Here is a 26942-nt window from a genome sequence, read left to right as displayed (position 1 = left end):
TTGGCTCTCAGATCTTGAGATGCTAAGCAAGTATCTGCCAGCTCCATGCCAGGAGCAAGTGTTCTTGTGAAGTCAGAGCACTAATTTTGCCACTCGGGTTTTGTTTTCTTTGCTTGTTTTCTTTCCCAAAGGAAAGACTGTCTCAGCAGTGAACAATCGATTCTTCATGAATTGATGATTTTTCAAGAAAGGAAAGAGGAGAAACTTTACAGATTTTGATTCAATCCAATATACAATATTTCTTGTGTGAAGGAGAGCCTTAGCTTAGTTCTTTCTGTCTTCTTTTTCAGGCAACCCACTTTAAGTCTTTGGGCACTTTGAGAATATATTTATTTAATTAGAAAATATTTATTTCCCATTAAATTGGTGAGTTATGGGAAAGGGATTTTAACCATTTATTAACTTGGGACAATGTAGCGTAGTGATACACTTCAAAAAGTCCAAAATTAATAAAATAGTTAATTACACAGTTTTGCAATAGAAGCCAATCCGTTTTAAGCAAGAAGCCCCAGAAAATGTCTGAATTTATTCACTTATTAAATTGGGTTACTTAAGTGACCAGTATCATTACATATTTTGTCTTTTTCTATAGAACTGAGAATTGTTTAGGAACAGATCATTTTGTTCTCAGAAACATGTAGGAGACTACAATCTGATACAATGTAATTTTCAAGGGCAATTTTATGAGTTCAATGAGAGTTGATGTTGCTCCTGTTGCCCTGAAAATTACATAGTTTATCAGCCGCATTCATTAGGCTCTTCATATCTGGGCATAGATTGTTAAAATTGTACTTGATGGTGTAACAATAAGAAATAAACCTAACTGGCAAACAATAAAAGTTTCTTCTCCATAACTTTGCCAGTTTTGCATATAATTTCTTACTTGCTTAAGGTTTTTGTCTAGTCTTGACAAATGATGAAGTGATTCAAGGGAATTGATTTAGGGGACAACTTGTCAAGGTCCCTAGAAGTAGAAAACTGCTTAGCTACTCTTAGATGTCCTGTGTCTCAAACCCAAAGATATTCAAGGTAATTTTTCATTTGCCTATGAACAGTATGTGGTTTTCCCTCACTTAATTTTTTCATTGGATCAGCTAACCTTCTAGACTTTATTTTTTATTACAAATATGAATGCACTCAGCAAAAATCCTATGCCATTTACTCTAGTGGGACCAGAATCTGGCCTTTCTATGTGAATATCATTTGTATACCCCATCAGAAGTGATTTTATAATGGCTTCCTTAACAAGATAATCCTTCAAGGAACTGGTGACAACTGCACCTAGTAACCTACTTAACAGATCCAGTTTGACAACTATTACACTTTAGTGCATGTCATCAAAGCAGGGTGTAACTTAGTATTAAATTAATACAGCAAACACATTTGATAGTGGACCATAGTTGCTTGAGAAGGTTGAAGGTGATAACTTACAAACAGAATTGTTTGGCTTTTGAGTACTGTCTTGTGACTGGAACAGAGAAAACACCTACTGCTTATGAGGGTAGTTCGATCATCAGATTTAAGTAAATGCTTGAATTTGTTTGCTAATGGTACTTAGAGCTGCATGTTCATGAAGGGCTTCCCCAAGATTTCATTTCATTTGGTTCATGAACCAGCTTATGATAGTAACTGTCCCTAGAGCAGACCTCATTCAAATTGGCATCTTGCAGTGCACAGATTACCTGTTTTGAGTTGATCAGTTCAAGTTTTACAGGGAAAAGCTAATTTTCCTGTGTCTCTGTTCATTTTGAAATAAAAGATCCAATTGCTAGTGTGTGTTTCTGTGACTGGAATGGAATCGTGATGAGTGAAATTTATTATCTTGTGAAAGAGTAAATAGCAACAGCCATGCTCTTCATTCCAGTGAACGATTCACTATACATGTAGTAATATTAATAGTCAGGAAAAAGCTGCAGTTTTTCTGGATCCTTGGGAATATTTTTTATTTGACACAACATTTTATCACAGAAAAATTTCTTTTCCAGCAGGTAATCAGAATTTAGAAACTATTTTATAAAAAATGCTCAGAATTATTCTGCATCTTATATATGCACTATTTGCATCTAAGTATTGCCAAATATTTAGAATATGTTATGAAGTCATAGCTACGTGATCTGTACCACCTTTAAATGCTTGGTTTTTTTAAAGAGTGAAAAGATAATTAAGTACAAATGAGGCATTTAAAATTTACACCTACTTTTCAGGTTCAGTTACAGGAATTTCTGCATCAGTGTGACTGTTGATTACCTTACAGACACAAGTGAATCTTTCAGGGAATAAAGGAAATGCCAGAGTCTGTAAATAAGATGGAATGGTTGTAGTGTGAAAAGGCATGCTGGAGTTGGTCAGCGGGGGCTAGTCCACATTAGAGTAGCTTTGTTCATAGGGCAGAAGAATACAGACTTCATTGGCAGAGATACAGCTTCCATTAGCAGCATACATTCCTGACATTTGTAAGTAGACTATCTTAAGGATGAGTTGAATGCCAGAATGAGTTGAATCTCTGTATAGGATTTTGCTTGAGTGGTTATGTCAGAGATATGATGTTTTCTTGATTCTTCTGTATCTCATATTTTAGCAGATATAATCTTACTGTATAACCCTGACCCTTAATTTCACTGTTGTGAATTAACTAGTCTTGGAGTTCACTATTAGTGTACAGTAATACAGTATAGAGTATTCCTGAAGTATCCCTTTAAACTTACTTTGCTTATGAAGTTCACTTCATGCTTTGCCTTCCCTACAAAGAATAGACCAAAGTATCTGTAACAGCCATCTTTCTTTACAAGAGTAACAACTTTTACCAGCAGAGTGTTTTTTTTATTTGGTTTGGGATATTATTGTTTGTAATTTTTTAAAAATTCATTAAATGAAATTAGCTGTACTGACAAAATTACCTTCTTCCTGAGGTAACAGCTGATGGTTTTGAGCATAGGAACAAAAACATCACTTGGAAGCAAACCCAGTTTTCACTCTAAACCGTGTTCACTCTGTCAGCAGATTTCCATGTTAAAATTAATAAAATACTCAAATCTCATTCTGTTGCAACAGTGAAATATTTGGTGAGAGTAACATGCAAGATGAAATCAGGTGTCGGACCTGCAGGATGCTAACTTGGTAGCAACCGTTTTGGTTTATCCTGGCTATCAGTCATAAGGTGGCATATCTCTACAGCTGGAGCGGTTAAACAGCTTGGCTAGACCTTTTGGGAGAAAAAGAGTATGTGGAATTGTGGTTACTGTTGACCCCAAAGTAAGCAAGAACATCTAATGCTAAACAACCTCTTTGAGTAGCATAAGCTATAAAGGAAATTACGGTCTTACAAGTATAGCTTGAATCGATTGGCTTTTAGACAGGTTCCATCCAGAATAATGTATTCCATGGGTTTTCAGCAGGAAGGTAACCATGTGAAGCTCTGTCCTATTTCAGGTAGGCCCTTCTAGTATTCTGCTGAGCTGTCTTGAGTATCTCTATGCAACATTGCAAATTTGTGGTACAGATGGATCCTGACTGATTTTTTTAGTATTGGGAGAGGGATGGGAATATGTCATGCTCACTCACCAGTGGCCTACAGAGCATGCTGGCATTTAAGCATGTGTATTACTTATTACTTAATATTCCCATTGACTGCTTAAAATTAATTACTTTACAGTTATGAACCATCACTGAAAATCTTTTGTAATTGTCTTATATGTGTAAAGTGTATATTCAGCTTCTCGAAAGAGCAGGTCTTGCACTTTCAATCAGTCCAAGCATGTAATGCCAAATTAATGTACCCTATTTCCGTCAAATCTTCTGTGTACTGCATGACTATGGTATATTGTGATAATATATAGTAATAATATATAATATTAATATATAATTTTATAGCCTTGTAAGCCAACATTAAAATATCTGCAAAACTTAGTCAGTATTATCAAGGGAGACATAAACATGATTAGTGTCAAAAGTGTCAGCACAGAAAGGCTCATTTCCTCCGGGAGACACTCAAGAGCTGGATGTTTTTATCCTCCTGCTATATGACTAGATAAATGCCTGTTGTATGACCAAAATGTAGTTCATAGAATAATGAACATCTGGACGTCATGTAGGCCAAGCTTCATCTCTTTGGGGATATCAGTGTGAAGATTTTTTTTCACTTATCTAATTGGAATTTCCCATGTTGCAGCTTGTGTCTGTCGTTTGTAGGCCTTCTGCTGTGCACCTCTGAGAAGTCTAGCTTCGTCTTTTCTACACCCTCCCTTTAGAGTTCAGCAAGGTAATCTTTCCCTTGCCTTCTCTTTTTAAGGCTAACCTAACCCTTGCCCACTCATCTTCTCCTCGTACTTCATGTGCCAAACCCCTTTATCACCTTGGTGGTCATCAGCTGGATCTGCTCTGCTATGTCAATGTATTTCTTGTATAGGTGAGTCCAAAACAGAGTACAGTACTCCAGTTGCAGTCTCACAACTGCCAAACAGAAGAAACATCTCCCTTGACCTGCTGGCTAATACACCTCTTGTTTGTCACCACTCACATGATGGGACTCGATTAAGATATGTGCTACAGCTGTCTCAGATGTCTTCAAACAGACATGCAAAATAATCCTTTTCCCTGATTCTTACAGCAGAATACAAAATTAGTGCCATAACTCTACAGTATAGATTTTCTTACATTATTAACAACTCAAAACAAAAGCCAAGCATTAGTACTTATATAGCTATATACTTATATATACTTAGTATATATAAGCTATATACTACCTTATATATACTAAAATTCTATAAAAGTATTCACAAACAAGAAGATTCTAGGGTTTAATCCTGTGAACTTAAACAATTATATATTTATATAAAATGTTGCACTTCATCACTGCCCTTACAGAGAACAATTTTGAAATACTGAAGCAGTAAAGGGAGCCAATAGGTTTATGTAATACTTCTTTTCCTTATTATCATTTCTTTGCAAGCTTCTCAAACGTGCTCAAACAGGTGATGTATGTTTTCCCTGTCAGCTCTCCTCCCTAACTAAATAATTTACTTTCTAATGTAATGAATGTTGGGTGTATGCTTCCCAGAATGGATGCCTGAATCTAACATTCCATCAGGCAAGCTTTGATTATAGGGTCTTTTTTAATTATGAATCTGGCACAATACTGTCATGAAACTCATATATTAGTTAACTTGATGTAAATCTCAAAAAATACAGTCTAAAAATGTACTGAATTTATATCTCCTTTATGTTCAACAGATAATGATTTACTAGTTTCCATTTCAAGATGAAATTGAGATAGAGTATTTCCAAATGTGGGTGCCCAAATATGTTAGGACATATATATAGCATAACATAAAGACTAAATTTCTGGAGTGTTCACTGTATGAAACTACTGTTAAGGTTAAAGGGATCTGAAAATAAGGAGCTTTAAGTAAAGGCTCTGCATGACCAACTTTTTTGAAGTCAGACCACTTCTATGTAGATTCTTATGTTTGAAAATATTGGCCCTGGACTTCAGGACATACTATTTCAAAGAAATAAACCTGTCTCCATCATCAGTGGTAAGTTCTACAGTGTGTTAAAAATTACTTCCTTGATGAAAACGAGACAGATTTTACTCTTTATATTAAATCCTATGTTATGCATTAAAAGCTGAAATTACTGTAGCAAAAGTCAGTACTGTGGTATAGTAACTATTTTTTGAAATTATCACCAACTGCTAGGTGTACAAGAGATTTACTCAGTTGCTGTTCAAGAACTACTACAGAATAATAGAAACTAGTGTATGTATGTCACTTAAAAATACTGTCTAATGTATGTGTTAAACTTAACTTGTACAAACAGGTTTTGCTGAATATTAGCAATTCCTGCAACACACCAGGCCAATGAGTATCATCCTGTCATCAAACTAAAATAGATCTGACATCTTTTCTGGCCTGGAGGTGCAATTGTTATGATTGCTCTTCATTACAATTTAAATTGCATATAGTACCACCAATGGAAGGAAGAGAGGCTCTGCCTTACCTTCTTTTATCTTTGGGAGATCTGTAGTTATAAATTGAATCAGATTTTCTCAAATGACTACACACTTCTAATAAAAGTTCTACCATGTCTCTACTGTTTTTTAATTTTGGTAGGAAGATGAATGTGTTCATATTTTTCAGGGTATTTCTTGCCTCTAAGCTACAAAAGCATCTGTAAAGCATTCTGTGACAAACTAATCTTTGCTTTGAAGGGATGCTTATTACAAAAGCAAGGAGGTTTTTTTGGCAGAGAAGAATTAGAATAGTTTTTTTCCCTTTTTATGAGGGAAGAAAGGAGGGATGAAATATTCACATTTATTTATTTTCATGACCATTTAAATTTCATCTGATTCTTCTTCCAGTTTGAAAGGCTTCTGTTTCAAGCCAGGCAAGCTATCCTACTCAGGTATTTCCAAAGAACCCTAAAGTATGCATCATGACTCCCCCTGTTCCCTCCCATTTTTTTAAATATAAACAGATCATTTTTGGACTTTTGGTTTGAAATATATGTGTGAGATGTGGAAAACTTTGTTGCTTCAATCATCTAGTATGCTTAATTGCCTCTGCTGAGCACACCACTTCCATAAATACTGGTGAATATAAAATGCACTTGGTATAATGGATAATATCACAAAATAAGATCATATCATACAGTAAAAAAGACTGTACACAGAGAAGGAAAGAGGAGCACATACTCAGTTTTAAGTGTTAGCTTCAGCAATGGAAGCCTGTTCCTGAATTTTGATGTAGAAAATTTTGTCAGATGAGCTGAACATACATTTGTAGCCTGAAGTTCTAGGACTGATTGTCACACTAAATAAAAATATAACCACTATATATATTAGTGTTAGAACCAGAACAAAGAGGATGATGGGTAGAGCAACTCGTTCCAGTTTTTTTCTTAACTGACATAATGTAATAAATGACTGATGGACAGTTGCATTAACCTCTTTAGAAGCCTGAAGTGCTTTCCATATTTAGCATACAGAAAAAATCTTCCTGTTCTAGTGCAGAAATGTTGTTTTATGTATTTTATGAGTAACTTGCAGTGTAGAACCAAGAATGAAGCCTGCATGAGGTGCTGAGCACTAAACTTTGGGTGCTTAAGCAATTAGATGAGTCCACAGTCTTAAGACATTTCCATTCCTTTTTGTGCAGGGAGAATTTGGTATCCATGAAAGACATCCGAGTGTAGCTGAATAGGAAGCTGCTCAGGCAGGCTACATTAGCCAAGATGAAAATGCAGAGGACAGAAATGGATGCTTGTGGGCATTGGTCTTGGTATTGGCATTGGTGTCTCCTTCCAGGTTTATGCATTTTGAAGTAGACAAACTTTGGTAAAAATCAACAGAGGTATTGGGAGCCACATGCAGGACTAGGATGTTTCCTCTGCCCCACCCAAAGGCACACTTTATTGCAATGGTATGACCAGCTCCTTCTGGCCTTGTGAATTTTGTATTAACTTCATTGCTGCACAACTTCAGTGGAAGACTTGAAGACCTCTTCTCCAGTCTGGAGCTAAGGCACTCTCTGGAAAAATGGCTTTGAATCAAACCAAGGCGGACAGTTGGATTCCCAATTGCTTAGCATGGTCTCTAACCCCTAGACTATTACATAGAAAGCACAGCATAGGTTTTTCTGTCATGTTTGAACCAAAAGAATGAAGAATCTGCTGTCTGATCTCACTATAAGGTTAGGTATGACCTACATTCAGAAAATGGCTAAGATCCCTTTGGGGACTAAAGCACAGGAAAAAAGTAGTTCATGAACCCAAGTGAAAAAGATGGTGGTATCCTTAGCTCTACAGAGAAGCTAAACGTAGGCGGTCTAAAACTCTACTAACAAATTTCAGGTGTGTGAATACTCAGGTAGCCTAGAATACTGTAGATTGTGTTGTTGAACTAAGACACCAGTATATCAGCTGGCCTTACCTGAAGTTCTAAGTCCTTTTGTGGATCTGTGCCTATATTCCCAGACATGGTCATTGGCAGGGAACAGATCTTCAGAGTGAGTGGTGTCTTGGCACTCAAAGCACTGCGACTGTGATAGCTACACAGTCTGCTTTAAAGCAGCATCTAATTTTGGTGATTCACAACCATGGTGCTTATAAAAATATTATTCTGCTCTCTCGTCCTCCTCTCCATTTTCCTCTGAAATTGATAAATATTTTATCATGTTCTCTATTCTGTTATCTACCATTGACCAAAAAATAATCTCAAAGCAACACCAGATTTGATATCTGTAAATCTCAATTATTCATTTTCTTTGTCTAGTTAGAAAATTGTTTTGTATACAAGGAACAGTCTAACACAGAGGTAAACTTTATGAAGAAATCATAACACTGTTTTAGTATGTTGCAAATGCTCCATTAGAATAACTTGCACTGACTCATGGAAGATCTTTTGTGGATGACTGGTTCCTCATAAAACTTGGATAACTAGATCCCAGCTGGAACATGAGCAGTACTGCACTCTTCTTCCTGATGATGCAGTACATCAAACAAATCCCCTAGACACTCCCCATTACAGGCTCAGTATCTGTCTGGTGGTGGTCACGGAGACAAAATTGTGGGAACCAACATTGTAGATCAGAGTCAGTGTGAAAAAGGCTATGTAAATACAGGAAGAATACATAACTAAGAGTTTGCTAGTGCATAAGTGTCTTTAGATTTCACAGCTTAATTCCTATTTAAACTCTTGCATTGTAAGTGGGTGATTTTCTCCATCCGGTACAGTTATAGATCTTCCCTTAAAGGCTTTTTCCTGTGGCAACTGCATACTGAGTCTCTGTCATCAGGCTGAGGTACAAGTTCCATTCCATCCCGTATTTCAGGTTTGCTGGCTTGGCGTTTGGCGTATTTCTGAAATATGTAAACAACATTTAAGAATGCTATAAGCACCAACATATAATTCATGAAACAGAATTTTCCTCCTCCCTTCCACTCAAAAGCTTGCCTTTATCCAGGCTCATGTAATAGTTTACAACCTGTTTACAAGGTGTCTTTATAATACACCTACTAATAGGCTACATTGCCTCTGAAAACCTCCTTTAATATTTTCCCCTGTCCTATTATTAATGGTGATTTGAATATTGTCCTTATTTATGCCTCTAACCACTTTAAGCAGATAATGCTGTCCTTTTTGTGCACTGAAGAGTTCCAAACTTTGTGTCAGCCTGTGGCTGCTGAGGCTGAGATCTAACTCTGCACAGCAAAACAGGAAAAAGAAATGAGTACTTACAGAGAACAGAAACTTCTTTCACTAGAGATCTGCATCTCCTAGGGAAGCAATGACTGTTTGGCCTGCTCCACCCCTTCCCACTCTACTAGCCATACTTCCAGAATTTCTTTTCCATGTATTCATTGTTTTGTAATACAGTGAAGTAGCTCATGAAGGGATAAGAATGAAGGGAAAAAGGAAGAAAGTTGTGTACAGATTATCACCTACGTCTGTTAGAAACCACATACCAAGCAACACTGAAAACAGGTCTGACTGTGGGGATGGAGGCAAAAAAAAATAAAATCTCTGATTCTGTAAAACAGCTACGATGTCAGGTTGCCTCTTTAATGATGAAGCAAGTTTCAGCAAAGCTCTTCACACTGATCCCCTGTGAATAATATGAACCATGTCTGCTATTGATATAAGTAAGGACTGAATAGGAAATTTGTAGCATTGGTAGCAGTAGCAGTTGGGGTAAAGTAATAAAAAGTGATCTACTGTACTAACCTGGAGCACTTTATAATAGTAGCAGTAAAGCCTGTGAGGCTGAAGCAATTCTCTTGCCATTAATTGTCCTTCTTTAGCAATTCTTCTTGCTGCTTCATCATTTTCCTGGAAAATTGAGACGAAACGAATGAATAATAGAGCAATCAGTGAGTTACTCAAAGCCTGGCTGGCATTAGAAGTTTTATTAAAGGGGCTATTCAAATCTGTAACTGTATGTGCAATTACCAGTAGACTGCAAAGGCACACTTTAAATTGCAGATTTTTTTAAAATACTGGATTGGTTTTATGGTCACAACTGGTACCTTAGGGCTATCAATAACAACTTTCATGGATAATTGTACAATTTTGAAAACTCAGTTGATTACTGCTCTACTGTTTTGTACAAGCCACAAGCCTCTTCAAAATCAGGTCTGACATCTCACAGACATACCTAGTTTTACAGAAGACAAAGCCACAGCTGTTGTCCTCTCCTATGCAATGCAATTCAATGTCTTCCTTTTCAAAATAACTCTGCTTGAATTCATGTACTGACTCTCAGGTTTTTTAGGTCTATATTTCAAAGCTTTTAGTATTCTCATCTGAGTCTTTATGAAGAACTACAGTACTCTCAGAACAGAAACTTTTCCTATGTTTTCTAACCTAATAGCTAAACTTAAAGCACAAATAGTGTTTTCAATCACACAATTATATTGGTTTGTTTTGTTACAGAATCCCAGCCTCTCATTCTGAGTGTATTACAGAGCAGTGATTTTTTTGTACATTGAAACAGAATATGCAAGGACTTCTGTTCTAGTCATGACCTAAAAAAAGTGATAGAATCAATTAAGTACTATCTAGGATTCTGGCCATTTCTTTGAAAATTACCTGCATTAGTCACTGTCCTGGTTTTGGCTGGGATAGAATTAATTTTCTTTCTAGTAGCTGGTATAGTGTTATGTTTTGGATTTAGTATGAGAATAATGTTGCTAACGAACACACTGATGTCTTCAGTTGTTGCTAAGTGGTGTTTATACTAAGTCAAGGATTTTTCAGCTTCTCATGCCCAGCCAGCAAGAAGGCTGGAGGGGCACAAGAAGTTGGGACGGGACACAGCCAGGACATCTGACCCAAACTGGCCAAAGGAATATTCCTTGCCTGGGGGTGAGGATCGCTGCTTGGGAACCAACTGGGCATTGGTCAGCAAGTGGTGAGCAATTGCATTGTGCATCACTTGTTTTGTATATTCCAATTCTTTTATTATTATTATTGTTATTTTATTATTGTTATTATTATCATTATTACTTTCTTCCTTTTCATTCTGCTAAACTGTTCTTACCTCAACCCACAAGTATTACTTTTTTTTTTTTCCAATTCTCTCCCCCATCCCACTGGGTGGGGGGGAAGTGAGTGAGTAGCTGCGTGGTGCTTAGCTGCTGGCTGGGCTTAAACCACAACAGTCAGTATACTAAGTCACGAAACACTTCTGCACATACTTAAAATGAATTCTTAAGTACTTCCCTGAATAGAAGTGGTTACTTGAATTAAGGCCTTCCCATCTCATACTAACAATAAAATGGACTTCCTTTATCCCAGGATCTCAACAGAGTTCATGCAAAATACGTGGAAACACAAAAAGCAGAGAGTATTAAGATAAATTATTTACATGTTTGTTTATCACTTTAAACTTGAATTAGTAATGGATCTTACCTTAGCCCATTTTATTTTCTCTATCAAGTCCTCTAAGTTTCTCTTAACTGGAACATAATGTTTCCAAGGTTTTAATCCAATATAAAAGTGTTCATAGTACTGGGAATCTTGCTTCAATACTAGGCTGTCACCCAGCAAGAGGTATGGAAATCTGTAAGCTGCTACGGTCCCATCTACATTCACTTGGTATTTGTACTACAACATGAAGATAGAGGAAAAAAAGGTGAAAGGTTTTGAATCGGAATAGGAACACTGACTGTATAAAAGATTGTTCTCACAGGCAAGATGTAATTGTGTTTATTAATTCTCATCTTCAAACCTCTTTTAGTGTTAAGTAGGTATAGTTTCGTGGTATTCTGGATAACGTAATGGAAAAAAGATTTGTTTTCAACCCAAGATTGACAGTCAAGAACCTTTGTGTAACATGAACTGCCTGATGGGTATTCTATTAAAGTATCCTGGGACAGAGCAAGGGGTACAGCTGGGAAGGAAATAAAACTAATCTATACTTAAATTAAAAAAAAGGAAATTTATTCTGACTTAAAATTATATTATTATGTAGAATAATCTGAAACATGTATTATTATATAAAATAATCTGAAACATTATACTAAAAGTAACCATGAATGTACTGCTCTGACAGATGCTCTTGGCTATTACAGCATTTCTGATATATTAATCGCTGGAACAGAACTTCAATTGCCGTATCTTATAATTGCTTTTTACAGGACTCTGTCCCCTTTACTTTTTATATCTCTGTTGCAGTGGAATTTGTGTGTTCAAGTGCAACAAAAACATCCATCTATTTTCTAACTTGTTACTACAAGGACTCTTTCTGACATCTATAACATACTTGCAATGGACATAAATTGTGTCCATTGTTTTCGTATTTACCCCAAATAAAAGAAACTGTGATGGTGAGAAATTGAATTTCTCAATCTATTTAAAAAAAAATAATCTCCAAGAACTGTCTCTAAGGGACTCCACAAAAAAATATAGTGGCTTTCTTCAGAAGTGTGTCACACTATGACTTTGATTAGAGGTGGTCTATCTACCCTGCATGGACCAGTGTTCCCAGTATAGCATAACTGTTTTGTTTACTGAATGGAACTGGCAAAAGTAAGCCTTGTCTTTTCAGTTAGTAAGAACTTGACAGCAAAATTAATCCAAGACTGTAATTTGCTTGCTACCTTAAAGAAGTCAAAGAAGCCCATCAGCTGAACCTTTCCCAGCTCTTTTTCTTTTTCTCTGAAGAAGAAATATCCTGTTATTCCAGCATCTAGTAGTTCTGGATTTTCCTTGGATAACTTGACAAGATGGAGACGTTCTTCTCGGCTGTCTCGACCTCTAAATAAAGCTCGCTCAGTTTTGTTTTCCCAGAACGGGCCTACGAGCATTGAGTGATAAGGTGAAAGCAAGCAGTAAGGAAATGTTCATGGTATGTTTAGTGCAAATACGGAACTTGCTATGACAGTGGCATTACAATCAGAGACACGGTAAAACAGGCATGGTTTCTTGTAGTGAATCCATAATCACTTATTAATCACAGGGTTTAAACTCCCAGCTCTGGCTTGAATTTTGGGATGAGAAACTGAGCCACTTAGGAAAATCACAGAACTGCTTTTCCACTCAACAATTTTATATTTTAATAACTTGAATTATCTTGAAAGCTACATAAAGGATTATAATCAAATTATGTAAGTAAAATACTAATAATTAAAGTAATTCTCCATCCATAAAGCCTGCCAAAATAACCAAAATTTCTTTAGTAAAACCCACTTCTGTTGCCCAGCAATTTAGTTAGGTCCATCACTTAATGATGACTTAAAGAGGAAAAAAAAAAAGGCTATACTGTGTCCTCAGGATACTTAGCAAGAGCCTGAAAGACTTCATCTCTGCTTCCTGCCTGCTTTTGAAGACATTAAATACGTCCTTCCTCATCCTTCTGCTGGAAATTTCCTTAAAGGACCTACTTAAAGTGGAGTAGGCTCTTACCATCTCCTAATTGGAAAAGCAGCTGTACTAAATCAGTAACATGGAGTGCTTCAAACTGATAATAAAATACTTCATTTAAAAACTACTAAAGAAAAGAGAAACTGTGAACTAATCAAATAAAAAGAAATACCTCCTCACTCAAGTTTTACTCCTTAGGTATTGTTCATGGCATTTGTCTGATCCCTAAGTATTCATGAATTTCCTGGGCGGGGAGGAAGACACCTGCCAGTAAAACTGACTCTTTCTTCAAAGCTAGAAAAGCAATTCAGAAGATCCCACTCTGAGGTATTTTTTTTATACAGACAGTATTTTCTTATTTGAAAGAGGCTGCAGCATAGTACTAGTTTATTTATTTCAGAATTCAAATTCATTTTTATGTAAACAAAACATTGGGCCACATCACTGTCAGGAAAAGAATTACTATTTGATTAGAAGGAACAAATTCAAGTCCTTCACTGAGGAGAAAGGCCTTTTATTTATATTTCATTTTCTTTTGACAGGTCATGGTAGCTATCTTCTGGATACCTTTAAGTTAAAATTCACCACTGTTGTAAACTGGACTTCTTAAATTTTGGCTCTAAATCCGTATTAAACACCTGCTTAGTAGCAGTGTTGAAAGTGTTTACAACCTTTAAAGACTAACCTGCTTGTATTAAGAGACCTCCTAAGGCACTTGTGAACTGAAGACTAACACATTATTTGAATGCAACTTGCTTCTTTGATGGAATTTACAAATCATTTTTTTAAATCCACGCTCTTGAATTTACCTGTATTTCCTTGAATAGAAAGGAGATCATTTGTGACTCCACGTAGGGTTTCAAGAGTTGAGTGAGTTACATCATACGTTGGAAGGACTATATCTTTTGAATCTGCAGAGCCACACCATGAAATGACAGGTATAGGACCAGGTGTATCATTAGCTTTCCGATACTCAACTGGCCAATCTCCAACATTAAGATAAAACTCCACATCAGGAAGATGAACCTAAATGTATACCCAGGAAAGGATAATAACACAAAGACAGAAGCTGTTTGTCACTCTTACATATATTCCCCAGTTCTCTTATGTAAAGCACAATCAATAAACCTACTAGATAGTTAATAGATTTAGCTGAGCTTAAGGTATGAATTTCAAGTTTCTGCCCTACAAGCAAGTATGAAACAAACATGCACAGGAAAACACTCAGAGTCAGGCCTTAGTCCCTGCAGCTTTCCTAGCAATCTCACTACTGTCAAGTTCAGCCCCCACACATTATCTCTAAGATACGCTGTCATCTTGATGAAGAAACAAAAGTTAAATCTTACTTCAGGAATTACAAATCTGAAGATACAACAACAAATGCAGTATTGCCATATTAGAATGTGGCTTAATAGTCTTAAATGATCAAAATGGATACCTTTCTTGCCAGTGACAGGAACATTTCATCGGAGAACATTTTGAAGTCTGTATACTTCCCTAAGGAGCGACGGTAGATGTGATTATTGAGAATAGTGTAATGAACAATAGCACCTCTTGTTTGACTGAACTTTGTTGGTATTTCCTTAAGCATTTGCTGAAGGTCAATGGTGGGAAAAGAAATAAAGTCCTTTGTAATCTGAGGTTCTTGGGATGGACAAGACATAACGTTCTGCCAGATCTCAGGGTCTTCTTCAGGACAGTCACAATATTCATGATAAACTGGTCCTGCAGAAAACAAAGCACTGAGAGTCTATATTTGTGATTCTACATCAATCATAATTCCCCAAACACATGGGCATATAAATGTAAACATGACAGTGGCTTGACATTTTTTATTCCAAGTTTTTTTAAAGTTTTCCTGGGAAATCATCCTCCCTGTAACATTTCTGGGGTTTAGCAGTGTAATTGAGAAAACAGCAACATTCTTCTCTTTTCAGAAATAAAAATACTCCATTTTTTGTTATTCATCTGCAAAATGAAGCTCCATTATTGTGCTACCTGCCAACCACATAGGGCATTCAGAATTGTTCTGTCCATAACTACCAAAGCTCAGGTATTACAGTTTCAATTTTAGCCTAATAATTCAGAACTTTGAAACAGTAGTCTTTACCTCTGCCATAAGGTGTTTTATGTATAATCAACTATTCTTTCTGTCCTTTTCAAGCAGAGAGCTTAGGTATAAGCAAGACCCTCAGAGAGCATGAAAAAAAGCCCTTATTTCATGGACTTCTAATCAAAACAGGTTCTGTCCTGTGTCACAGTTTCATGGCTGCTGGCAGATGTGCAACAGCAAAAAGAAGGCATACTACCAAGGATAGGCAGAGGAGATAAGGAGGGGGTGTTGCCCTCTATGTCAATGACCAGCTGACATGCATGGAGCTCTGCCTGGGGATGGATGAGGACCTGACCGAGAGCTTATGGGTCAGAATTAAAGGGAGGGCAGGGACAGGTGACATTATAGTGGGGGTCTGCTACAGGCCACCCGACCAGGAAGACCAAGTGGATGAGGCCCTCTATAAACAGGAGCAGCGTCACATTCACAAGCCCTGGTCCTCATGGGGGACTTCACTCACCCTGATATCTGTTGGAGAGACAATACAGTAGGGCATAAGCAATCCAGGAGGTTCCTGGAATGCATTCATGATAACTTCCTTCACAAAGTGATGGAGGAGCCAATAAGGAGAAGTGCTATGCTGGAACTTGTTCTCACCAACAAGGAGGGGCTGGTTGGGAATGTGAACCTCAAGGGCAGCCTTGGCTGCAGTGACCATGAAAGGGTGGAGTTCAAGATCCTTTTGGCAGCAAGCTCACCACCCTGGACTTCAGGAGAGCAGAATTTGGCCTCTTCAGGGACCTGCTTGGTAGAGTACCACAGGATAAAGCCCTGGAGGGAAGAGGGGCCCAAGAAAGCTGGTTAATATTCAAGGATCACCTCCTCCAAGCTCAGGAGCGATACATCCCAACAAAGAGGAAGTCAGGCAAAAACACCAGGAGGCCTGCATGGATGAACAAGGAGCTCCTGGACAAACTCAAACAGAAAAAGGAAGCCTACAGAGGGTGGAAGCGAGGACAGATAGCCTGGAAGGAATACAGAGAATTTGTCTGAGTAGCCAGGGATCAGGTACAGGGAAGCCAAAGTCCTGATAGAATTAAATCTGGCCAGGGACATCAAGGGCAACAAGAAAAGCTTCTATAGGTACATCAGTGATAAAAGAAAAGACTATGGAAAATGTGGGCCTTCTCTGGAAGGAAAGAGAAGACCTGGTTATCCAGGATATGGAGAAGGCTGAGGTACTCAATGACTTTTTTGCCTCAGTCTTCACCAGCAAGTGCTCCAGCCACACCGCCCAAGTCACAGAAGGAAAAAGCAGGGACTGGGAGAATGAAGAACTGCCCACCATGGGAGAAAAATCAGGTTCAAGACTGCCTAAGGAACCAACCTGAAGGTGCACAAGTCCATGGGACCTGATGAGATGCATCCGTGGGTCCTGAGAGAACTGGCAGATGAAGTGGCTAAGCCACTATCCACCATATTTGAGAAGTCATGGCAGTCCAGGGAAGTTCTCACTGACTGGAAAAGGGGAAACATAACACCCGTTTTTAAAAAGGGAAAAAAGGAAGACCTGGGGAACTACAGGCCAGTCAGTCTCATCTCTGTGCCCGGCAAGATCATGGAGCAGATCCTCCTGAAAACTATACTAAGGCACATGGAAAATAAGGAGGTGATTGGTGACAGCCAACACGGCTTTGCTAAGGGCAAATCATGCCTGACAAGTTTGGTGGCCTTCTACAACAGGGTAACAGCATTGGTAGATAAGGGAGGAACAACTGACATCATCTACCTGGAATTGTGCAAAGTATTTGACACTGTCCCGCACAACATCCTTGTCTCTAAATTGGAGAGACATGGATTTGATGAATGGACCACTTGGTGGATAAGGAATTTGCTGGATGGTCACACTCAAAGAGTTGTGATCAACAGCTCCATGTCGGAGTGCAGAGCAGTGACGAGTGGTGTTCCTCAGGGGTCCGTATTGGGACCGGCGTTCTTTAACATCTTTGTTGGCGACCTGGACAGTGGGATTGAGTGCACCCTCAGCAAGTTTGTCGATGACACCAAGCTATGTGCTGCGGTCAACAGGCTGGAGGGAAGAGATGCCATCCAGAGGGACCTGGACAGGCTTGAGAGGTGGGCCTGTGCAAACCTCATGAAGTTCAACAGGGCCAAGTCCGAAGTCCTGCACATGGGTCAGGGCAATCTCAAGCACAAATACAGGCTGGGCGATGAGTGGATTGAGAGCAGCCCTGAGGAGAAGGACTCAGCGGTGTTGGTTGACAGGAAGCTCAACATGACCCGGCAATGTGCGCTTGCAGCCCAGAAAGCCAACTGTATCTTGGGCTGCATCTAAAGAAGCGTGACCAGTAGGTCGAGGGAGGTGATTCTCGCCCTCTACTCTGCTCTCATGAGACCCCACCTGCAGTACTGCCTTCAGCTCTGGGGCCCCATCCTAAGAAGGACATGGACCTGTTGAAGCGAGTCCAGAGGAGGGCCAGGAAGACAATCAGAGGGCTGGGCCAGCTCTCCTATGAAGACAGGCTGAGAGAGTTGGGGTTGTTCAGCCTGGAGAAGAGAAGGCTCTGGGAAGACCTTATAGCAGCCTTCCAGTACCTAAGGGGGCCTATGAGAAAGTCAGAGAGGGACATTTTACAAGGGCATGTAGTGATAGGACAAGGGGTAATGGCTTGAAACTGAAAGAGGGTAGATTTAGACTAGCTGTAAGGAAGAAATTCTTTACTGTGAGGGTGGTGAGGCACTGGAACAGGCTGCCCAGAGAAGCTGTGGATGCCCCATCCCTGGAAGTGTCCATGGCCAGGTTGGATGGAGCTTTGAGCAGCCTGGTCTAGTGGAAGGTGTCCCTGCCCATGGCAGGGGGCCTGGAACTAGATGATCTTTAAGGTGCTTTCCAACCCAAACCATTCTACAATTCTGTTATTCTACCTTGAGGACTCAGGACAGTTTCCTTTCAGTTTGAAGACATTTCTAAGTTTGTATTTAGGAAATTTTATTTAAAAAAAACCATGGCAAAATTCTGGTTAGAAGTAGTGGTAAAATAAAACAAGACTTTCCAGAGAAGTAACTTTATATTATCTTTCTCTTTGCTAAACATCTCTCCATCTGAGAGCAAGAGAAGGAAGTTAAAGAAGCAGATGTGGAATGACAGAATGATTTGCCTTGTTTTCCCCGCTTTTAAGTAGTTCTTCCACAGTATAGACCTGCACTGAATTAAACTGGGCTAATGGAAGAAAGTTAAATATTATCTGGTTAAAGAAATATTGTCTTTGTTGTTATGAAGGATCATACTTTTTAGAAATCACAGACATTTTAATTATAAAGTGTTGGGAACAACACAAACTCCTTGCTTTTGCAGATAATATTTTCTACTTTAGATAAAAATAACACAACGTTTAAGTGAATATGTGCTTGAAAACCGTAAAAATACAAGCATTGCTCTCTTATTCCCTACCAAATATGAAGAGATGCATTTCTGTATGTATGAGGGAAGAGGGGCTGTCCGGACACATCACCTAAATGTCAGAGGACATAATCTATATGCTTATGCATCTAGGTCCTGTAACTTGGCAATGTATAGAGATTGTCACTGCTTACTTCTCTATATAAGGAGAATGTTTGCGAGAAGACTACATGAACAAGGGCAAACAAACCTCTAATTTCCCACCTCTTCCTCTAGCAGTATATTAGTCCCTAGCATTTCTATAGCTACCATCATACATTACATTAAATGAAAAAAATAACCTTACCTTTCAAAATATAAGGAGATTGAGCTACATGCTGATCACCATAAAGTATCTCAATTTTTAACCCTTTTCTGACGCTCCCATACATCCGATACCGCATAAGAAATGTACCATCATTTCTATCCAAGGGGAGAGGGGTATAAATTCTGGTGACTTCTTTTGGAGAAAGTGCTTTAATTACCACTTTAAACTGTGTTCTTCCTGAAAGGAGGAAAATAAAACCAGATAAAACCACTTTAAGGAATTAGAATCACATATATGAAATAAAAGTGAGAGCAAACTCTACTTGATTAAGTCCATGGAATTTAATTTAACTTTGCACTAGAAATTTTTTTATTATACCAAGCTGCTAAAAGTAATTTCCAGTGATGGAAGGTCATCCTACCAAATCTTCTTGATCATCACGTACCTAATAAATGGAAAACCTGTAGATGGAGATAAAGAGTTAAATAATGCTTACAAGATAGAAGGAAAGGCTAATGGTATTTTGAAGCAATGATTAGGTTTAATACTAAGTTTTCAAGTTAGTGCTCTGAGAAACAATCTTTTCCTCTAGAGTAAGAAAGATAGGAAACCAAGTTAAAGTAACAGGAGAAAAGAATAATTGCCAGCTTGTGGAAAGGCAGTTGCAGCATGCAGGAGTCAGATACAGATTGTTCACCTTTGGGCTGCAGCTGACTGCAAATTTAAAGTCCCAGCTACTGAAAAGCAGGGATAAGAGAATGATAGTAGAGATGTTTCCTGGACATCTGTCTGACTTGTGCTTAAAGATCACCAGCGTTTCATCATTAATGCACAGTGACTTTTTAACTGGGTGTAGAATATTTTGCAGACAACACGAGTATGCATAAACATAAATCTGTTATATTCCCTTATTTCTGTCACAAATGGTCATCTTCAACTTTATTCTTCAAAAAAGAGAGGGACAGATTATTCACAAAATGTTAATAGTCTAAGCATTGCAAACCAAACAAATGTAACGAATGTTAGCACAAAGTAGTATACAGAAAGAAAGGAAACTGAAAAAATCCAGATAAAATCAAGATGTTACTAAAATTCAAATGTGTCCCAACAGCACTACATGATTGAGATATTACAGTTAATTCTATACAATCCATATTTTAACATACTTTGCATCCACAAATAAACGCACCGATATGGTAAGTACCACAGTTGTTTAATGATCAATCACATCTTCCTTAGAGCACTGGATCTTGAAAGTGGATTCAAATCAACTACTGTGCAAGAGTCTCCAGATTAAATTAGGCAGAAGCCTTATGATTTCAGATGTGTATTTCCTGACATGTCATGCCTTTTCACAGAGAGAATAGTTACCCTGAGTAACTGGGATTCTTCCAGGTACTGTTGTCAGAGTTGATCCCTCAATCAATAAGCATATGGTCAGTGCCTGCGAGCAGAAGAATCTCTCATGGCTGAACACACCCCCTCTTCTGCTTTGTGTTCCAATGTAAGAATATAAAATGTGGATTATTTGTAATCATCCCTCAGTTTTCTTACTATTCAAAGTCCATGCCATCTAAAGAGGCCAAGAACCAAGTCAGAATACCTTCATTTGACAACATATTGAAGAAATAAAATGAAGCAAGCATTCATTCCTTCTTGGAATGCCACTGTGGCAAGCATCACTCCCACCAACTAAAAAATGCAGAACATTGTCTTCAGTAGCTAGCAGATCTATTGTGGGAAGCCCTCATTTGATTAAGTTTCTGTTCAGAATGATTTCCAGAAGTGCACTTCTGACTTCTGAGAAGTAGAGGAATATTGAGGTTGCTCCAGATATGTGGTACTTCATTTTCAGAAGAACAATGAGTGGACACCTCCCTGCTTGCTTAGGCGGTAGGCTGAAGATATGTTAGCAGTACAGTTACGCAGTGTGACATTTCCTTGGTCAACTGTTAAGTATAGCTCAAGCAATGCTAATAGACTTAAACTCCAGAACAATTTCTATGAATGGTATATTGGGTTAGATCCAAGACTGTCACAGCTTGGATCTATGTGAGTAGAATTGATTCAGATTGGGTCTCAGTTTGGGAGCTCCTCAGCTTGCTTTGATGTATCTGCAATTGGAGTCATCATCATCAAAGAGGCAGAAAAGTATAGTTTTGCCCCCTTCATGTATTTTTGACATCTAGCTACTGATTACCTTTCAAGATGGCATAAAGTAGAATCAAAATGATAATGTAAGAATGGCTGTATGATCATAGGCCATAAATTGCCCTTTAAACCAAAGGCCTCCTCAGTATCTTGCACCTTACTGTCACTAGCAGAGATGTGCAAGATAGTAAGAACATAGAAATTAGAGGAATACTTGTAGAATCCTTTCTTGTTGTCCTCCACATCCCCCACCAGATTCAACTCCAGATCAGCTTTGGCTTTCCTAACCCTAACCCTGCACAATCAGACAGCATCTCTATATTCCTCCTGGGTCACCTGCCCCTGCTTCCACCCCTTGTATGCTTCCTTATTCTGGGTCTGTTTAGTCAGAAGCTCCTTGTTCATCCGTACAGGCCTCCTGCTGTCTTTGTCTGATTTCCTGCTGGTAGGGATGGACCATTCTTGAGCTAGGAAAGGCAACTCTTGAATAACAGGCAGCTGAGAAGGCAACAGGGAAATAATTCCTCTTCAGAAGAAAAGGACTATTTTAATTTTCATTTTTCACAATGATTCTGATGGAATTAGATTTCTCTTGGATTTGGATTACAGAGAAAATGAATAAATGCCAACTAGGATGACACTGCAAATGCTTGAGCCTCCGTGGTTAAGACTTGGGAACATTTTTATTAAATGAGAAGGACAACGTACCCAGGTCTAAGACAGTTGGGACAGCATTTTATTAATTTCATGTGATCCGTATTTTTATGACCAAAGTATCTGCTTTTCACTCCACCAGAGTGAAGAGACTTCAGAGACTCCGAAGACTCTGAATCTAGTGCCAGCACAAACACTTAAGACTGTGGTGAGGCTCTTGAAAGGCTTGAGAAGAAAACATCAGAGAGCTGGTTTCCTTGTGAATGCTCTTCTACATGAGGACAGTGTGGAGATGTAGTCCAAGTAAGAGGAAAGATGCATTTCTCCAAAGGTGAGTTACAATTTCTGTTCCTCATTCAACTAAATACTGCCAGAGGTGTTAACACAGGAGTGAGTCCCTCCCTTTTGAATTTGGCAACTGATGCCATGAATGACTCTCCTGAAGGAATGGACATCTCTGCCTCTAAATGTCACTGACAGTCACAACCACCTTTTCTACTTGCTTAAAAGCAGCCAACTTAAGCCAAGTATCCTCTTCTTATGACTATCACCTAGTACTATTTGGATGAAGAAGCCTTTGAATCCAGAGCATGTGATGAGGTAGGATTGCAAAGAAAATAGTTTTCTTGTTGGTATTACGTCTTTGTCTCTTTCTACCCATTTTATAAAACAACATTTTAACGGGGTATAGAGATTTCCTACCAGAGAATTCGTACCAGAGAAAATAAAGTTTTCAACTATCATAAAAATGAGTGAATATTGAGAAATCACAAGTCAAATACTAATTTGATCTCCTTGTCCTCACCTACAGGAAATAACTAAGTGGGTCTTTTTTCCCCACTGGTTATGTACTTAGCTGCTCTAGAGACATGAGGAGCTCTGGATCTACCCAAAGGATATGTTAGTTTTAGTTGGTGGCAGTTTAGATGCAGGAAGCATTTGATAAGGGAAGAGTGACCTGATAACAAAGCTCTCCGGAAAAAGGCAACCCCACTGAAAAGGAGGGGGACGAAAAGGGAGACTGAATACTTAATGTAAGTACAAATTATTCACTGGAGGAAATAGGATTTTTGTTTATGATTTAAAACATTCATTGCCTAATGGGGCCAAGGCCTCTAAGTACTACTGCAGTATTTAATTATAACAGCTTTTTGCTGATTTCTTTTTTTTTTTTAAATTGGAGGAAGGTTACCATGGTACTTTCACTCATGTTTTTCTGTTTCTCTGAATCCAAAGAAATGATGAAGGAAAAATGTGTCCTTGTTGAATCGTCACCACTAGTAACACCACTTCTGTGTTACCCTGAAAACCTGTCTGGGACAGCATTTTAAGTACAAATTAATTTTCCACTCCTGAAGAGAGACTAAAATACAGACACAGTCAAAATGGGATACTTTAAGAAGTCCAAATGATGAAACTTGCTTTATGCATTTTTTTTTCTCTTGTGCAGCTTGTAAAAGAGGTATTCCATGCATGGATGAATGAGGGAAGAAATACAGGAACGGAAAGAGAGAAAAGGTAACATATTGATTTAAGCAAATTGTTAGAGAAGAACAAAAACCCCACTCACCATATTTCTGACATGTATGCAGACAAGAAATTAAAAGATCTGAAGAAAAGGTTTTTTTCCTCAACTGTTTTACTGAAATCATTGCTGGTTACTTTCACAGATGGAAATTGCAAAATCAATAGGGTCAATAAAAAGGCAGCTGAACAAAACAGGTTCAATGGGCTCCTTTGAATAGCATATACTTTGAGGGCATATATCCAGGAACAAAGAAATATAGGTCGTGGTAGGAAGTTGTGTGTGACCATCACAAAAGCCCAGGCATCGTGGTCAACAAAAGACCTGACAGGAAGTCCTGCAGTGCTGCAGGTACGAAGGTGAGTGTAACTGAGAGGCACCCTGTTTAGCTACACTGAAATGAGTGCTGAAGAACTGTGCCACTTCTTTTTGAAAGTATTTGGTAAAACCTGCAAGAATACCTTGGAGGCCTTGAAAATATTCATTAGCAGAGTATGTAGATCATCTGAAGAACAGTTAACAGCTGACTTTGTCATGGTTAATCGTACATAAAGACATGGTGGGCGGTTGTTAAACCTAGGGGAAAACCTAGCAGAAAAGAAGTATAAGGTGAACCAAGTATCCAAAGGAAAAAATCTATGCAGTTTATATTAAAAGTAAGTTCTATATTTTCAGCAGTGATTTTTTTAATCTTTGGAATAATTTTGCTAGGAGAAGAGTGAATTCCGCATCATTTGACATCTTTCCTAAAAAGACAAGCCAACGAGTTACAAGTCTGTAGGTCAAAATTACTGTGTGACGTGCAGCGGTGCACATTAATTCTGGTGATTAGACGTGACACTCAGAAAACTCATCTGGATTTAAAAACTACTAATTATCCTATATAAGTTTCATACTGGATACCAGTAAGTACTGACCTACTTGACTGAAATTCTAATCCACACAAAACATGATTTAATAGATTTGGAAAAATTTTACAAATAGGAAGCCTTAACTACAGCTCTCCTGCTCTGATCGCAGTATTCTTGTTTGTGCAATGGAGGTAATAATGCGGATTTATTTAGCTATCCCAGCAGGGATATTTTAAGATGTATTCAGTTTATATTGGAAAGCAGTGCCTTAATAAACATTATTAATTGCAATTCTTACTGACATTTTACAAATAGAATTTGAACACTTAAAATCATTTGAGAACTGAAATTTATAGCCTGTGTCTATATGAGTACATTAAAGAGTACTCCTGCACTGGAATATGACCAGCTGTACAGCTAAATTGTTAAAGGATCCTTGGCACTCTCCTAAATAATTCTTGGCATGGCTCAGCAGTTAGCACAGGCTGAGCCAACAGCTCTTCCCTGTCGGCAGCATGCATGCACTGCCTTGGTTTGGAGGCTACAGAATGTCACGGTATGCATGGAGACCACTCCATGCCAGATAGCATCAGGACCTGGAAACATTCCAAAGACACTGAATTTATTAATATAAATACTAACATACATGAACACACTGAGGTCAAAACTAGGTTCTCATTACCCACGTCCTATCAGTTTATCTTGGAGGATTTATACTAGCATGAGAATCCAGCTGAGCTTCACACCTTTTTACCTTTAGCAACCTGTTTTTTGAACCCAAGGCTCTCCCTGCACAGCTGAAATCAGCCTCTGCTTCGCTGGCAGTGAGCGTGCAGTTGCATTCTTCAGTGCCACTACAAAACCATGCTGCAATCCAGCACCAAGTTGCAACACCAGCTGGAGAAAGTCCAGACCTGAAGCATCTGGGGTTCTGTCAGACTGAAGACATAACCTGTATGTCTGTTCTTTAATTTCACAAGCAGCAGCCTTCTAACTATGAGACATGAAGAGGCCGTGCGTACTTGGGAGGTATCTTCTCAGTACCATCTATATGAATAGTAACTAATAGCAAGATATCCTAGATAAATTAGCAACAGGATTTCCGGTGGGTGGCTATCTCAGGGTTATCTTCACTATGAAATCCGCAATGCAGAAGTTATTTTTATTCTATATTAGAACTATTAATATAGAGTGTATGGAATTAACCTGCAGCAGAAGACAGCCGACAGGCAGCATACTGCTGGACTGCGAGAAGAAACCCCAGTTCCCACCTGCAGAAGTGCCATGGGATGTTTTGTGCTTGTGCTGAGTAAACAAGAGATGAAAATTACTCCTCCTTAATGGAGCAGCAGTAGGATAACGGACCCCAGAGTGCCGTGCTTACCAAGACAGAAATTTTAAGCAACTGGTGTGTGTGCAGCATTACTGATAATTACGTTAGCACTTCTGAGCAGGGTACTGGGATTTCTTTACATCCACTAGCTCCAGGAGCACTGGTTTACTTTGAGCTTGCTGGTTTGTTGCTGTAAGCTACCTACTGTTTAGAGGAGGCTATGGGTGAGAAGCAGAGCCCTGCGGAAGGAAGCAACTCAGCCGTACCAGAAAACAAGGAGGGGTTTGACCATGTGCCCCGCTCACCACCGGACCTGCGTGTCCCGGGCGATGCGGGACCGGGCGGGATGCTGAAAGGGGCGGGAGGGGGCGGGGGGCAGCCAGGGACCCGCAACGGCACAGCAAGCGCTCGGAAGGAAGGAAGGAAGGAAGGAGGGAAGGAGGGGGAAGAGGGAAGGGGCGGGCAGCTCCGACCAGCTCCTCCGAGGACATCGCAGTCCCTGCCCCCCGCCCCGAGCACACGCACGGTACCTGGCGGGGAGCGGGAGAAGTTGCGTCCGGCCGCGCTGACCGCCTGGATGTAGAAGTACCGCACGGGCAGCGTCAGCCCCGCGGCCAGCCCGGGGCCCCACGCCAGGCTCCGCTCGGCGCTAACGGGGTCCGCGGGGTCCGCCGACTCCGCCAGCCGCAGCAGCGGCGGCAACGCGGCGCCCAGCAGCAGCAGCAGCGCCGGCAGCGGCAGCCCGCGGCTCCCCATCGCCCCGCGGCTCCCCACCGCCCCGCCGCGCCGCGCTGGCCGCGCCCGCTCCCCGCGGGGGGCCGGCGCCTCCTCCGGGCCTGCGCGGCCCCGCGCCCGCTCCCCGCGGGCGGCCGCCGCCTCCTCCCCGCCCCGCGGGGCGGCCCGGAGGAGGGCGCGGGAAGGGCCGGGCTGGCCCCGGGCGGCTGGATCCGGCGCTGCCGCCTCCGCCTCCCCGCTCGGCCCGGGGCGAGCCGCAGGACGCGGGCAACGGGCCGTCCCGTCCCGCGCGGGAGGGCGGGGAGAGAGAGCCTTCCCCGGCAAAACCCGTGTGCGCTTGACCGTGCCGCAGGTGGGGGCCGTGCCCTGCCGAGGGGTTCAGGCAGCCCGCGCCGGCCAATGGCCCGCGGTGCCCCGCTGCCGCCCCCTGAAACGCCGCGGGGGCGGGGGGCCGGGTGGTGCCCGCTGCGGGCCGGGCCCCGGCGACGCTTCGGCTGTGCTGCAGAACAGGGAGTGTGCCGGGTCCCGGCCTCCCCGCTGGGCCGGGGCCGG

At 40.1% G+C, this 26942-nt stretch overlaps 1 protein-coding gene across 1 annotated transcript; it reads right to left on the bottom strand.

Annotated features, from left to right (window-relative positions):
* Positions 1-1916: 1916 nt before the first annotated feature.
* Positions 1917-26458, bottom strand: POGLUT3 (protein O-glucosyltransferase 3). The gene is made up of 8 exons (XM_075049988.1): positions 26186-26458; positions 19181-19378; positions 14799-15085; positions 14170-14386; positions 12598-12794; positions 11408-11602; positions 9722-9826; positions 1917-8856 (listed from the first exon to the last, which is right to left on the bottom strand). The coding sequence occupies exons 1-8, from the start codon at positions 26409-26411 to the stop codon at positions 8731-8733; spliced, it is 1551 nt and encodes a 516-aa protein (XP_074906089.1). The 5' UTR covers positions 26412-26458; the 3' UTR covers positions 1917-8730.
* Between the last annotated feature and the right edge of the window lie 484 nt (positions 26459-26942).

The sequence above is a fragment of the Buteo buteo genome, chromosome 18, assembly GCF_964188355.1.
Source record: "Buteo buteo chromosome 18, bButBut1.hap1.1, whole genome shotgun sequence".
Taxonomy (NCBI): Eukaryota; Metazoa; Chordata; class Aves; order Accipitriformes; family Accipitridae; genus Buteo; species Buteo buteo.
The sequence above is the reverse complement of the archived record's forward strand: the minus strand, read 5'-3'. Positions and strand labels throughout refer to the sequence as shown.